At 43.2% G+C, this 14,144-nt stretch overlaps 1 protein-coding gene and 1 non-coding gene across 2 annotated transcripts; one reads left to right on the top strand and one right to left on the bottom strand.

The window, feature by feature from the left end:
• The first annotated feature begins 49 nt into the window (after nt 1–49).
• fhdc3 (FH2 domain containing 3) lies at nt 50–8,274 on the top strand. The gene is made up of 12 exons (XM_070982700.1): nt 50–194; nt 933–1,429; nt 1,793–1,854; nt 4,859–4,961; nt 5,150–5,235; nt 5,584–5,684; nt 5,803–5,873; nt 6,003–6,110; nt 6,242–6,312; nt 6,498–6,615; nt 6,732–6,896; nt 7,007–8,274. The coding sequence occupies exons 2-12, from the start codon at nt 977–979 to the stop codon at nt 8,057–8,059; spliced, it is 2,391 nt and encodes a 796-aa protein (XP_070838801.1). The 5' UTR covers nt 50–194; nt 933–976; the 3' UTR covers nt 8,060–8,274.
• Nucleotides 8,275–10,412: 2,138 nt separating this feature from the next.
• trnaw-cca (transfer RNA tryptophan (anticodon CCA)) lies at nt 10,413–10,484 on the bottom strand. Its single transcript has one exon. It is a non-coding gene; the product is annotated as a tRNA-Trp (tRNA).
• Between the last annotated feature and the right edge of the window lie 3,660 nt (nt 10,485–14,144).

Below are 14,144 nucleotides of genomic sequence, written 5' to 3'. Positions count from 1 at the left end.
GGAAACGCTCACCCACCTTTTTCCTCGCCTCCTCCCAAAAGGGCGTTCCCGTACCTGAAGCTGACTTTGTTTTGATTGGTGGAGGCGCGCCCTGCACCTGTGACCGCTGTTTGAGAGACAGACAGGAGCAGTCTGCAGGAGCACGAGGCCACGTCCGAGTGGGATTTTATTTGACAGCTTCGTTGTAAAACACGGTGAGTAAAATTCATTTGAAGTGATGCTTCGTTGACGGTTCAAATTATGTTAAAACGCCGCGGTAATGTCTGTTGCAATGGGCAGATGATTGGTTAAATTAGGGACATTTAAAGAAGAGCTTGCGGCGAAACTCGGTTAAAAAAATATCAAATTAAGGATGCCTCATCTGTCGTATTTATTTTGAAAGTGCACAGACATATTTTAACATCACCTTTGGAGTCTCGTTTGTCGCCGTTTGTATTCGGCGTACGAGTATCCCACCAAATAAGGTATATTGAAATGTAATCACATTAAAATCCACTTAGTACGCTTGTTATTTTCCGCAGCTCCCACCTTCGATTGTAAGCAGCGGATGTCTGCAGCAAATGCTGTGTAGAACCACATTTAAAAGTAAAGTTCACGTGTCAGTATTTGCTTGATGGATGTCAGCTATGCCGAATACACCAGAGGGATCTAATAAGTAATATAAGGTTAAATTCAAGTTGTTTGAGGCATTAATCTTTGCTGTGAAGAAGGAAGCATTAAAAAGCGAGATTTTCTTAATGATGTTTCGTGTTAAGGGGAAGGACATTATGTTTGGATTTTATATAGTCCAAGGAAGAGAAGCAGAAGTTCATACAATAATGAAAATGTCTCTCTGTGCATAAAGAAGTGATGGTGCCAACTGACAAACTACAGTGTCTGCCTTTATGTATGCAATTTCACAGGTCACTCAAAACTCTTTTTTTCTGTTTCAGTGGGATACTTCCTCCAATCATCTTCTGGATTTGAGAGATTACAGATGGAGGGAGTGCTGATTTTAAAATCTGCTTCTCCTCCCAACTGTTCCTCTCCAAACTCTTCTCCTCCTTGTTCCACGGATGCTCAGGAAGATTCAGATCTCCAGTCATCTTCTCCTGTGCCTCCCATCATGTGTGTTACTACTGCACCGCCACCTCCACCACCACCACCTCCTCCTCCCCCTCCACCTCCTCTTCCTTCCTCGCCTTTTGGCTCCCGTAATAACCAGCGACGATCCATGAAAAAGCTGAATTGGGACACCATCCCCAGCCAGCGTGTCCTGGGCAAACTGAACGTCTGGACGTCTAAACGGCCTCAGAGGGACCTCGTGCTCGACATCCGGAGCATGGAGGAGTTGTTCAGTCACGTTGACAAACGGGCCTCGTTTCGCCATTCAAGGGTCATGGGTCTGAAGAACTCTGATGGTGTGGACCTCTTTCCACAGGAGCCTCAGGTACATAGCTAGAGGTTGCACTCAGGCCTTACTGTATGTGAAATTTTGTTTGATATAACAAAGGTTGATTTCCTGTAACTGATGCAGACCAGCCTACGATTTTAGGCCTGCATGAAATCACACAGAGTGCACGTTAGGGAAGTAATGAACACACGAATAGGAACTGCTTTTTAAAAGTTCCACAGTAATCGTGCCACCAGTGAGGAACTTGCTGAAGTAAAACCGTGTTTGGGTGTGTTTTTGCTTCCTCAGAGATAATGTGAATGATAATGTTGGATATTGATGTGTGCCATCTGAATGTGGCTGCACAGAAGTGAAGCTTTTTTTCTGACTGGTATTCATTTTTGTTCATTTTCTCGTCAGGTCACAATCCTTGACTCTAAAAAGAGCATGAATATTGGGATCTTCCTGAGGCATTTCAAGAGGTAAGAGTGTCTAAAAAAGACAATTATGTGTGATTCGGTGAAAAAAGAGACATTGGAGTTACAGATGGAAACCCAGTGAGGAGAACTACTTCATGTCAAAGAGTCAGAAATTCAGATCTTTACTCTCTTGACCAACCATTGGCCAACGAGCAGGCTCTTTATCTCAGCGGACCATATTCAAATAAATGGAAATGCCTGTTTAAACATCATTTTACTTTGCACAGAGAGGGTGAAAGAATATTTTAAAAATAAAATTAACAACCATGCATGACAGCACATAATATAACATAAAAACACACATTTTGCGAAATCGATAGAGGACATCAAGTGCAAGTTCAAAAAAATGCCAGGCTGAATGCTGTGTGGGACAAAGTGTATGATGCCTCTTTTTGTCCTCTGTGTCACCCTGAAGATTGAAGTGCATCTTCAGTTCAGGGTGTAGTGGATCTCTTAGGATCTTGTGAGCTAAATACGTGGTGTTATGGTCTGTCATCAAAGTAATACAGCGCACTGGTTCCTCAGTTATCTTGCCACCTACTGTAGTTTAACAACCCTGTCCAGTTTGTTCTTGTTTTGTACAGGCAATGGTAGCTGCCCCAATGAATACAAAAGGTCAATAACCTCTGAATATTATTACATTATGCCAAGTTACTGAAAGCACATCAGTTGGTGTTAATGATTTTGGGTGTGGAAAATACAGAGAGATGCTGTGAATTGCTGTCATCTAACAGTAACGGGTGATTTTAGGCTTGATCATGACTTGCAGTTTGTGTTGTATTCAAGGGTTGTAGGCCTGGGCTGTGTAAATCGTGGTTTTATGAACGTCCTACAGTAATCCCATTTAGAGATTTAATACTTGATAAATAACAAATAATGCATTTCCATTTTTACCTCAAAAAAACATTGTGCTCAAATATAGCTTCATTTTAAGAGAAGAATAGTTGTGGATAAATGTATGCAGTCTTCCTCTCAGGCTGCATACAGCTCCAACACTCTTGGTAGATAATGTGGGTTGGACTATATACAGCCTGAGAGGCCAAAACCTCAGGCAAAACAAGTCCACAAATCACTCGTTGCAGCGCCTAAAGCTAAACTGCTGTGAGTGCATCCACAATTTGATCAACTTCTCTCATCAGGATTTTGGCAGCTGGGCAATAACAGGGCTCTGTTTGGAGAGATTTTAATGAGTAAACTGTAAAAATAAGAATGATTTTGAAAAGTTAGGGGTGTTTTGGACATCCAAACTGTAATACCACAAAGTAACAAAGTATAATTAAATTGCCTAAACATTTTAGGTAGTTCCATGTTTAGCAGACATTTTAACCTATGGTACTCTGCACTGGAGTGTCTGAACCTTATCAAGATGACGTCACTCTCAGTCCAAGGTTCACTCAGCTCTCTTTGAATGTCAAATGCACTCTCAATGTGGATCAACAGCCAAGTGCTGTTAAGGTTGCCCAGTTTAGCCTGTTAGTCAAATTCAGACAGCGTCAGCCTCTGTGTACTGGTGACAACGGTGCTATTTGAAGGCCTTTTGGTCTCTGCTGGATGTTGTTTCATGTAAAGTGTGACGTGTTCCCTGAATGTCTCATGAGGCGTTCAAGTTTGTCTGAATACCTCAGGCTGTAGAGAGAGGTGATGGTGCTGTCATTGGTGGCCTAACACAACAGAATGATATAGCAACTTCATACTTACACAAACCACCCCCCTCTTCTGTGGAGTCGATGACCACATTGCATTTTGGAGCACCTTGCTGCATGTCTTCAGGTTTTGACTTTGCGACTGCCATGCTGTTTGGCAGCTACCTCTCTAATCTTAAATCTGCTAAAGGGGACAACACCTTGAAGGCTTTCTCAAATAAGCAATGCCATGCAACAGCAACATAAAATACGACCCTGACTCCAAAAAAGTTAGGACACTGTGTAAAACATAAATAAAAGAAAATGTGAAAACTCAAAATTTGACGCCAGCATGTTGCTGGCATCACATTACTTTGCTGTCAACCCCCACACAAATGACATGCAAGTTTGCCAAGATCATTGGCCTCCCAACCCCAAGCCTCCCAGATCTCAACATCACAGCCACTGCACACTGAGCACACACCACAGTACTTGACCCCAGTCACCCCCTCAACCCACACTTAATACTCCTCCCATCTGGTCGCCGTTACAGGTCGCTGGCATGGAAGAAAGTGAAGTTCAGCAGGAGTTTTGTCCCCTCTGCCATCACAAAACTGAATAGAACATCCAGACTGTAATGTGCCTGAGTTTGGGTGTTTGTGCATGCAAAGATGAACGTGCTGGGAGTGGATGTATGTTGTTGGATTGATGTATGTGTCTGTCGAGTGTGATGTATTTGTGTATTCTTCAGGCTGCACGAAAGGTGGAAACAATTTTACTTTCAAAAGGACAGTAGAAGGAAAGTAAATTGAAATCTAACATGTTTCAAACAAGTTGGAAGATGAACAACTAAAGACTGGCAAAGTTGTGGAATTCTCCAGAAACACCTGTTTGGATCATTCCACAGGTAAACTGGTTCATTGAAACAGGTGATAGTATCCTGAAAGGGGCATCCTGGAAAGGCTCAGCCGTTCACAAGTGAGGATGGAGCGAGGTTCACCACTTTGTGAACACATGATTGTATAAAGGTTATTTCTCGAAGAGCTCAGGAACACTTTGTAAGCTGGCTCTGGTAAACACTGCTTGTTCACAAGTTGCACTGTGGTGCAAGTTTTACACAGCGTCTCAACTTCTTTTGAATGGGACTTGTAGGAAGAATAAAGACAAGCATTATACTGACTGGAATGGATAAAATGCCTCAAGCAAGTTTGAAGCTGCTGTAATTTGTTTTTCAGACTGTTTTTAAAATGAATAAGTAAGAAACAACTGTATGACAGCAGAACGAATCGTGTTTGATAAGTCATGCTGATTATGGCAGGATGTCAGGCAGTGTTTTATTTTATTTTTTTTTTTTAGTGACCGCTGTCTTTTGTCTCCCTCTGCAGGCCAGTGACAGAAATGGTGCAGGACATTTGTCAAGGGAACTGGCTCAGATTTGGAACAGGCAAACTAAAAGAGCTTTGTAAACTGCTGCCAGAGGACACTGAGGTAATGACATTAAATTTATCATTTTGAAAGAGTATGCTGTGTACTTTTTATGGAAAATGCTTCTTACTGGTCAATCACGCTACTTCCCTGACATTACCTGATGCTCGAGAACTCCACTTCCCTTTTCTCTCCAGTGTAATCGTGTAATATGTATAAGAGGGAATGATGATAAACGTGTCATTGCACAGGTGAAGCACCTGCTGTCATTCAGTGGGAACCTCTCTGTGCTGCCTGAGGCTGACCAGTTCATGGTGCAGCTGGTCAAAGTGCCAGGGTGAGTCTGGAGTGTTTTTATTTGGTAACTCAACTATTTCTTTAAAATTAAAACACCACCCTTCTCCAGCACACCATGCTGTGAACCAGCCTGATGGAGGCAAGATGGCCAAAACAGTGAATAAAGCGTGGTATGGTATTTGTGTACATGTATTATCTTGCATTAGCTGTATCATTTTTAGAATTCAACCACCCGTACAACAAAGCAAAACATGCATTTGTTGAGGAAATTTGCAAGATTATTTTTGGTGATTTGTCGTTCACTTTGAAGATTTGGTACCGTACCCAGATATCTGTGGACTAAGCTGATGCAGTAATTAACAGTTTTGTTGATGCGTCCTGCCTTCAGCTATGAGGAGCGCCTGAAAATGATGGTGCTGAGGGAGGAATTCTTTCCTCTTATGGAGGACGTGAAGAACTCTGTTGCTGTCATGACCAAAGGAGCTAATGGTAACGTTTTACACACAGTCCCAACTTCGATCTCTTTTACACCACCCAGCCATTTCTCATTTGACCTTTATATTAAGGTTAGTTGTCGCCATCTCTTTTTCTTCTTCTGTCCCCTCAGAGCTGTTGGACTGCGATGACCTCCACTCAGTCATTCGGCTGGTATTAAAAGCTGGGAATTACATGAACGCTGTTGGTATTCTTTAAGAATTTTGTTTTGATTGACTACATTAATGTATCATATCTGATGTATGTAAGCCCCCCTTTGTGCTTACTTAGCATTTATCATGCCATATTCCATTCAAATCATTTATTATTCAGGGCGGTTACAGTGCCAATGCCATTGGCTTCAGGATGGCCTCTCTGCTCAAGCTGGCCGACACCAAGGCCAACAAGCCTGGCATGAACCTCATGCACTATGTTGCCAAGGTGAGGGGGAGCGCTGGGGTGGACAGATGCTCACAGAAGAAGATATTTGTGAAACCATGAAACCCCCTGCCATCTCTTTATTCACTAATTATAACTAACTTTTGCTGTCCCTCCTTTATCTTTATCCACAGCAAGCAGAGGACATCGATGCGCAGTTGCTGACTTTTCCCAGCCAGCTTGAACACATTGGAATGGCATCAAGGTGGTTGTCATTAGTACACTGACAGTCTGGTTGGTTATTTAACTTAACCTGGTTTGGTTTGTTCACTAACTGTAGCTTCAAATGTTGTCACATCTGTTTCGATGTGACACTGAATCTGGTTGGTGAGATGCACAGTTTTTGCCTGGAAAATGTCATGTCAATGTGTAAATGTTGCTCACAAACAGAATTTGCAAAGACGAGGTCATCACAGACTTTGAGAAAGAAGTCAAGAAGATCAAGGAAGTGAAACTGTACAGCAGCAGGCAGCCCGGCCTCTTACAACAAATGGAGACATTTCTCATGGTAAAGTTTGCCGCTTGTCGTTTCACCTTAAATGTGCAAAAGCACCAAGATAAACTTCTAAAAGCTTTGTGCAGTTTGGATCCCTCTTCTTCATACTCTTTTATCCTGTTTCTCAGAGGGCTGAGGCCAAGCTGGCTGATGTGGAGTCCTCCCTCCAGGAGCTCAATGCCCTGAGTGACGCTGTGGCTGAGTACTTCTGTGAAGACCCAGCCACCTTCAAACTGGAGGAGTGCTGCTCCATCTTTCATTCATTTTGCAAGCGGTTTGACACAGCTGTACAGGTAAGAATAGAAAGGATAATAATGTGGTTTTGTATTTAAGGGGTATTCTGTCAATAATTTGCACTTGGTTGCATCTTATTTGAATATATTTTCCCTGTACACGGCTGTAGGAGAACCAAGAGCGAGAAGCAGCAGAGCAGAGGCGCAAGCGGAAAGAGAGTGTGCGCATTGCATCCAAACGCCGCTCCACTGTGTCTTGCCCAGGACCTGAACCTGATCAGGACTGCTCCAGCTTGGAGTCGGTTTTACACAGCTTTCTCACCACTGTTCCAGAGGGGTTAGCCAGATGCAGGAAGAACATGCTGCCCCCGATCAAAGGATCCCCCTCTGAGCGCAGTTCGCAGACTGTTCCATCAGAAGAGGAAACTGAGACACCACCTCGTACTAGACAAGAGAGGCCTGAGAAGAAGCAACCCAAACTGCAGGAAAAGGACGAGCTACTGGAAAACAAAGAGGAAGCCGAGAAGATGCGCGAGGTAACTCGGAAGGTGCTGCGCTACCAAAACAGCAGAAGCAGCCTCGATGGAGACAGAGTTTCAGGCACTCCTCAGAGGTCGGACAGAGCACAAGACACTCCAGCTACCCCGAGTACCCCTCGGCCTAGAACCAGAGACTTCTTCTTTGCCAACAATGGGGATGTGGGCTCGCCGTGGACTATCGTAAGCCCTTTTACTCGCCCACAGAGAACCCCCCTCCAGCGAAACAGACAAGCACACCCATGTAGACTATTACTAAGATCTGGCGGAGATGACCTGGATGATGCAGTCTGGGAGAGTGAAGAAGGGAATCAGCTCCCCGATTCCTCCAACCGGGACAGTCTAACATCGCCGTCTGGGGGTTCTGCGTCTCTTCCTGAGTGCCCCAGTCAGAGAGCTGTGTCGCAGGGTCCAGTCCTCAGGTCGGTTTCCATGGATGAAACCAGACAGTCTCCGGGCTTCCGGCTGGGGGACTTGTTCCAGAGAAGCATATCTCAAAGTTCCTACTCCTCTGGCTCAAGGATAGAACATATGGGAGAAAAAGGAGCAGGACTTGGCAGAAAGGTGGAGAATCATGTAGATGGGCAAGTGAGCACCTCCGGGTTCATATCCTTCTTCAGACGCATTGGAGGCAGGAGTAAGCCTGGTAATGTGGAAGAGCCAAACTTCAAAGGATCGAATACTTGATTAAAAATGTTATTTAGAGACAGAGACAAAGCTTTGTCATTTTTTTGTGCGTTTTAAATTGATAGAATGTGTTTGTCTTTTTTTTTTTGTACTGTTAAGGTGGAACCAAGGCAAATGAGGACTTGCTTTGAACTGTGAAGGTTTTGACGTTGTGGACGCCAAACCACGTTCAAAAATCCTAACACCTTTCTTTCTCTTCTGTCTTTTTGTATGCAATAAAGGGTGACATCCTACCTTTTTTAATTTTACTTGTACATGGATCGTGCACTCAGCAGCATTTATTTATTGCTCCTCAGGTCAAAACATCTCCTTTTCATGACGTCCTTGAAAATGTGTCTGGCACAAATGTCTCCTTAGTGATGCCTGCTCAGTATCCAGTACTTGCCTTTCACTTCATCTATTATTTCTTCTCTCCGTCAGTGCAGCTGGAAGGCTGTTGTTGAGGTTCGCCTTTCAACTGTAAGACTTTTAAGATGTGTACAATTAGACAGCCACAAAGACAAATGCAACCGGATCGGTAAGTGCAGTATTTTCATTTAAATTTCAAACTCCAAGACTGTGACAAGACTGCATAAATAGGACACATTACTGTTGGTGAACCCACGCTGAGTTTTGCCAGCCCTACTTTGGCTTCCAGGCGATCCGTCCTCCCACCACTGTGCCACCCTGACGTCTCCGCTCAGCAGCAGCAGAGATTTTGGACAGAAAGGGAAGAAAGAGACATTCAGCTGTGTTACTCTGGCAACAGGGTTTGTTTACAGCCGTTTCGTTTGAGCTCTCACAGTGTAATAATACTCTCTTGAACAAAATGCTCAATTCAGGCTCCTTTCTGACTGTTCTGTTGTCCTCCCACATCCAACCCTCCCACTGGCGAGCGCTCAATGGCGACATTTTTGGTCGCCAGGCATTTTAAATCAACGTGCACAGTGAGTGATGTAAAAGAGGGAATTTGGGGAAAATATGGGCAGTTTTTTAATGGAATTGGACTACTTTGTGGCAATGAAAATTTGGTCTTTTCCCTAAGCTATAAGTGTTGAAGCTCGTGTGCAATTGTGGCCTTGAGATAAGTCTGATACTTGCAGCGGAGCGCTACGTCAGCAGCGACTGACCTGCTTGATGTAAAATGAGAACTCCAGAGTACAATCAGGCCATTGTGATAGAGGAGGAGGACCATCTCATGTGAGTCAACTCCTGAGGACTTGAGGTGACCTGCTGTCTCTCATCGGGGCTGTGCTGATCAACCGTGCATCCAGAGTTTGTGTGTCCCAGTGAAAGATGAGAAACAGGCATAAAGAGAGAAGAGAAAGGAGGTGAGGTGGGGGGGAAACTTAGACCGAGTCAGACTGAGAGAGAGGGAGGGAGACTTGCAAGTTGTGTTGTGAGGAAGCATTTAAGCAGAGAGCAGAGGGGAGCATGTGAGAAGAGTGAGGAAGCCAGGAGCAAGAACTAATGTCAGTAGGCCTTACAGAGGAAAGGAAAGCCTGCACAATGACAATCCTGGATTTTTCTTAATGTGGGAACTGGCACCTGGACCAAAAAGGTACATTCACATTGTCTCAAGTGTGCATAGTAACAGATCAGCTGTGAAATATATTGTCAGTTGAATCAAACTTGCCCCAAGTAATGTATTTTCATGTTTTAATTACATGTACTTATGAGTCTAAAAGCATGAAGCACTGTAGTTGTCTTGGTAAGAGAAGAGGCCTGCTGGAATTCACTTCCCTGCTCTTTGGTATCATGACAGACGATCACACTGTGTGACACTGTGCTGGCTGCTTGCGCTGTAAACTTAATCCACCATGGCAGCTGTGGGCATTCGACTGTTTACAAGTGTTGTAATCAGATTTGAGCTTGGAAGGGGAAACGGTGAAAAGGGTCCACTCGTGATGCACCGAGGTGTGTTTCCAAAGTCGCTTTTGAAATCACATTTTGAGTTTTCAGCTGACTCTCTTTTAACTCCATTCAAGTGTGCGCTGTCTGTGATGCACTTCTGTCACTTCTGAGAATATAAATGCTGAAGCTGTGACTGCGCTGTGGCAGAAAGTGCTGGCTCTTCATTTGAACTCAACATTGATGCATTTTGACTGAGTGTGGAAAAAATGAGACACCTGTAATGGAATGAGGTTGATGAGTGGTGTGGAATTTCAGGAAAAATCTAACATTTTGTCTTTGTACATCTTAACTAACCCTATAAAATTAAGAGTAGCAGATGCCACATTTCCACTTATGCATGATTTGTGTCACTGTATGATGGAGCACTTCACGTTGTTGGTTGAGAACAGTTATTTATTTTTTCTTGGCTTCCTGACAGTATGACATTTATTTAAACCATAAACGCACGAAGCCAAAGAATTGACCCCGACGTGATTTGAACACGCAACCTTCTGATCTGGAGTCAGACGCGCTACCGTTGCGCCACGAGGTCCCTTAACGATAATCGGTGACGATAGATGATGGGTCCACGCGCAACATTGTCTCCACTTGTGCGTCGTATTGGATATTTGCACACCATGTTCGCCCTCGCCATCGTGAGCTTTTACGCACACAGAACCTGTCCTTATCAGCACATACAACGCGAGACGCTCCTCAGTGTGCGTCTCGGACACTGTAAAGACATTATGAACGTGTCATTTCTTGGTTAACCTCGGGTCCAAAGTGTTTTTCTCGTTTCCGCTTTCACATTTGGCTTCACTGAGGATGCGCGTCTCCTCGTTTCCATATCAAAGACGAGCAAAAGGTGAGATCATAGCGCTACATCTAACCTGCGTGGCATGGCAGGGTACGTGTCCCTGCAGTTCCATCCAGTAAAATGTTAGGATGCTGTGGGTGACTTTGTCCGCGGTCAGCCACTAGATGGCGCAATTCAACAGAGATTAGTTGGTTTCTGATTTGCATTTTCCGAACTTCTTGCTTTTCCATCCAGCTCGGAGCCACGATTAATAATAACTGGCCCTCTACAACATGTAAGTAGCCCGTTTGTTAGTGAAGTCACAAGTTATTCAGTTTGAGCTGAAGTAATGCAATTTGTAGAAGAAGGCATGTGACATAGCTGTTGCTCATGGTCCCTCTGCACAATCCAAGAAGAACGAGATGCAATGAATCTGTTGTAAAGAGGAAAAACAAAGCAGTTTAATCCCTTTGTATTCATTGCACTGCTCTAAATGTGTGCTGATTTTCTTTGTTTCAGATGCTTTCAGGTGTGCAGATCTGTCTGCTAATCCCAGCTGTGTCCTGCGCAGGAAAGACGAGGAGCATCTGGAGAATCTAGGACACTTATCTGCTGAGCTTCATCAGTGACCTGTTCAGAGTAAAATGGAAGGGTAAGTGCACAGTAAAGATGTACAAACCTGTATTTTTGTGTCTATTGTTTGACCCCGATCGTGTAAAAGTACTGGTTCCCAACCTGAGGGTCCCAACCCACACCAGCGGTCGTCCAGTTGTTATTTTTAAAGTTCAGAACATTATTTTAGATATAAACTCAAAATAATCTTCTGAGAATGAATCCAAATGGCTCATTTGACACAAATATCCTGCAGTTGTGGCCTCACTATTTTGCTTAATTGTACAGTTGATCAGTTCTTCTGTACTGTTAGTGTTATGCACTGAATATTATATGAAATAGGCAACAAATATGTCACTCGGTCAGGTGTCTTTACTCAGTGATAAAGAAGGGGTCCCTTCAGGAAAAAGGCTTGGAGCCACTGATGCAAAATGCCTTTCATAACTCTCAAAATTACATGGTTTAGTGTCATCAAGGTAACATAAAACTCCTTATTTTCCCCAGTCATCTTAAAATAGCTCAGGCTGATATTAATGTCCCTCCTGCTCCAGCTGTAGTCGCTCTGATTAGGATGCATGCTGTTTTCTGTCTACACTGATGAGCTGGGCTTTAACGTCAGGGAGCTGCAGCAGCGCAAGGCGCATTGATTAGCTGGCTAAATGTCACGTCGATGCCAGCGAGGTGAATGGATGTTGATCCTGTCAATATCCATCCAATTTTATTATTTCGCTGCTTTTATGACACCAAAGCCAGGTTCCCTTTCTGTCAATCACAGCATATAGCAGGTAGCGAGATGGGAGGCTCAGTCTGTGCTTTGCATGTCTCTCTCAGCTCCCTTCAGTCGCCTCATTGGGTTTACAGGGGTCAGACCATAATATGTGAATGTTATCATCTGTGGTTGGTTTGGTTGAGCTTCAAGCTTAAGGTAGGAGCTCAACAATAAGCAGGAAGATGTGTGTAACTGTCAGTGTGCATTTTGTCATGGACAACAAAAGAAAGCCCCAGGGCCTGACTTAGTGAGGAAATCGGGGTTGGGCAAAGGTGCACTGTGGTTTTCATTGAGTTTGTGGCTGCGATCAGTGTCTGATTTAGTAAGACAGCAGCTTGTTGCACAGTCAGCTCCTGGACTGAGCCTGGCACCGAAACTCCAAGACCCATAGGTGTAGTTCAGAGATTTTACACGTCAAATTCAAGTTCAGTGAACACAAAAACACAATTCCCCATCCATTATTCATTTTGTGTTACGGCGATACAATTTTGTCCCATAATTATACTGTAATTGCTTCACTTTGGTTCTAATATTCTGTTTTTAAATATTTATAAGTCTATATTTAATACACTTTTATTTTGTAGGCTAAATCCTTTCTGTGCAGTATTACACCACCTTTTCAGTGCCGTGAATCCCCCCCCCCAAAAAAACAAGCTAATAGCTAAAAAGTGTGACCCCAGTAAATCGAGCGGAATATGAAACTATCCTCTAATATCTAATATCCATCCTCTTTTTTTTGGCACGACCCTGGCTTAAATCATACATAAAAAGTCTACTAACACCAGTTTATACTGCCTCCCCCACACACCTCACCTACTCTCCCACAACTAAAACCCATCTGACCACATTCACGAGGGTTAAGCCCGAAATCCATCTAAGACATGATCTTCCAGTTAGTCCGCTCTCATAAGCGGTACAGCTAATGAAAGCTTTCTGAGAGGAGATTTTGGGGCAGAGAGCATACTGTTCCTGCCACTGGTGGCATGATGTTAAAGCCTTTTACATTAGAGCAGAAGTTAGCTAAGGTCTCTGAACATGAGGACAGCTGAAAGACCATACGAGTTGTTTTTATATTTTTAGCCATTTACCTGCTGATTACCCCATATTACTGTTGACCATGTTCCCAAAGCACAACAGACATTTTAATATTAACTCCCCTCCTCCTAGATCCACACTGTTTTCCACTAATTTCACTATGACAATCAACTTAAGTAGACTTCCTTGAAAGAAATAAACCATCATAGTTAAGATGTACTCTGTTGTATATGATTTTTTATTTGTCAAAGAACATTTAAACTTTATTATACAAGACTATTTTCCTACCAGTTTCACACGTCAGGTCACACAGATTAAAGTATGAATGCCGTGGCATGCAGCTAACGCTCAAATCCTGCTCCTGAATGTTGTCAAATCACTGAGCTAAATGTTCACTATGATGCGCTCCCTAACTCTGGAGTTGTATATTCAACGACAACTATAATCAACAACTATAAACTGTTTCATAATAACATTCTAAGTGAATATTGCTAAATAATTGTATGTTTTTTCATCGCTGTGCCATTTTTGGGTTCCAGGCAGCTTGCTAAATTGACAAAATGATAAGTGTGACTTCCTGCTGAGTTTGTGCTGCAAAGAAAAGATTAAGGTTAAGGACAGCTTTAAAGGCGCTAAATAAACACAAACATGAATGCATAGAAAGTTAAGCAGAGGTTAACCAAAATGAACCTGGAGTCACTTTGACTCGCTGCATATTGATTTTCTAAATATCCTGCATGAGTTTAAGTCTACCTGGAAGACAGTTCATGTGAGAACAGTATGCTGAGAAATGGTCAACAGGACCACCAGTGTAGAGATATTGATTAAACCACAGTGTGTTTACGTCACCTTCATGCTGCGGCTGTCACGTAATAATATTGTCCATGCAGTCTGCATTTAAATGCAGACCTTGTGCTCTTTACATAGGCTGCAATGAAGAAGCACATGATGATTGGTCTGCACATCAAAAGTCAATGTGCCTCATATAAAGTAGAGCTTTT

This window comes from Chaetodon trifascialis, chromosome 16, assembly GCF_039877785.1.
Source record: "Chaetodon trifascialis isolate fChaTrf1 chromosome 16, fChaTrf1.hap1, whole genome shotgun sequence".
NCBI lineage: Eukaryota > Metazoa > Chordata > Actinopteri > Chaetodontiformes > Chaetodontidae > Chaetodon > Chaetodon trifascialis.
The sequence above is the reverse complement of the archived record's forward strand: the minus strand, read 5'-3'. Positions and strand labels throughout refer to the sequence as shown.

Coding starts and splice junctions, on each gene's coding strand:
- fhdc3 (XM_070982700.1), top strand. CDS start 977: ATGGAGGGAGTGCTGATTTTAAAATCTGCTTCTCCTCCCAACTGTTCC. Junction 5,685..5,802: donor CATGACCAAAGGAGCTAATG/GTAACGTTTTAC, acceptor CTGTCCCCTCAG/AGCTGTTGGACTGCGATGAC. Junction 6,313..6,497: donor CACATTGGAATGGCATCAAG/GTGGTTGTCATT, acceptor GCTCACAAACAG/AATTTGCAAAGACGAGGTCA.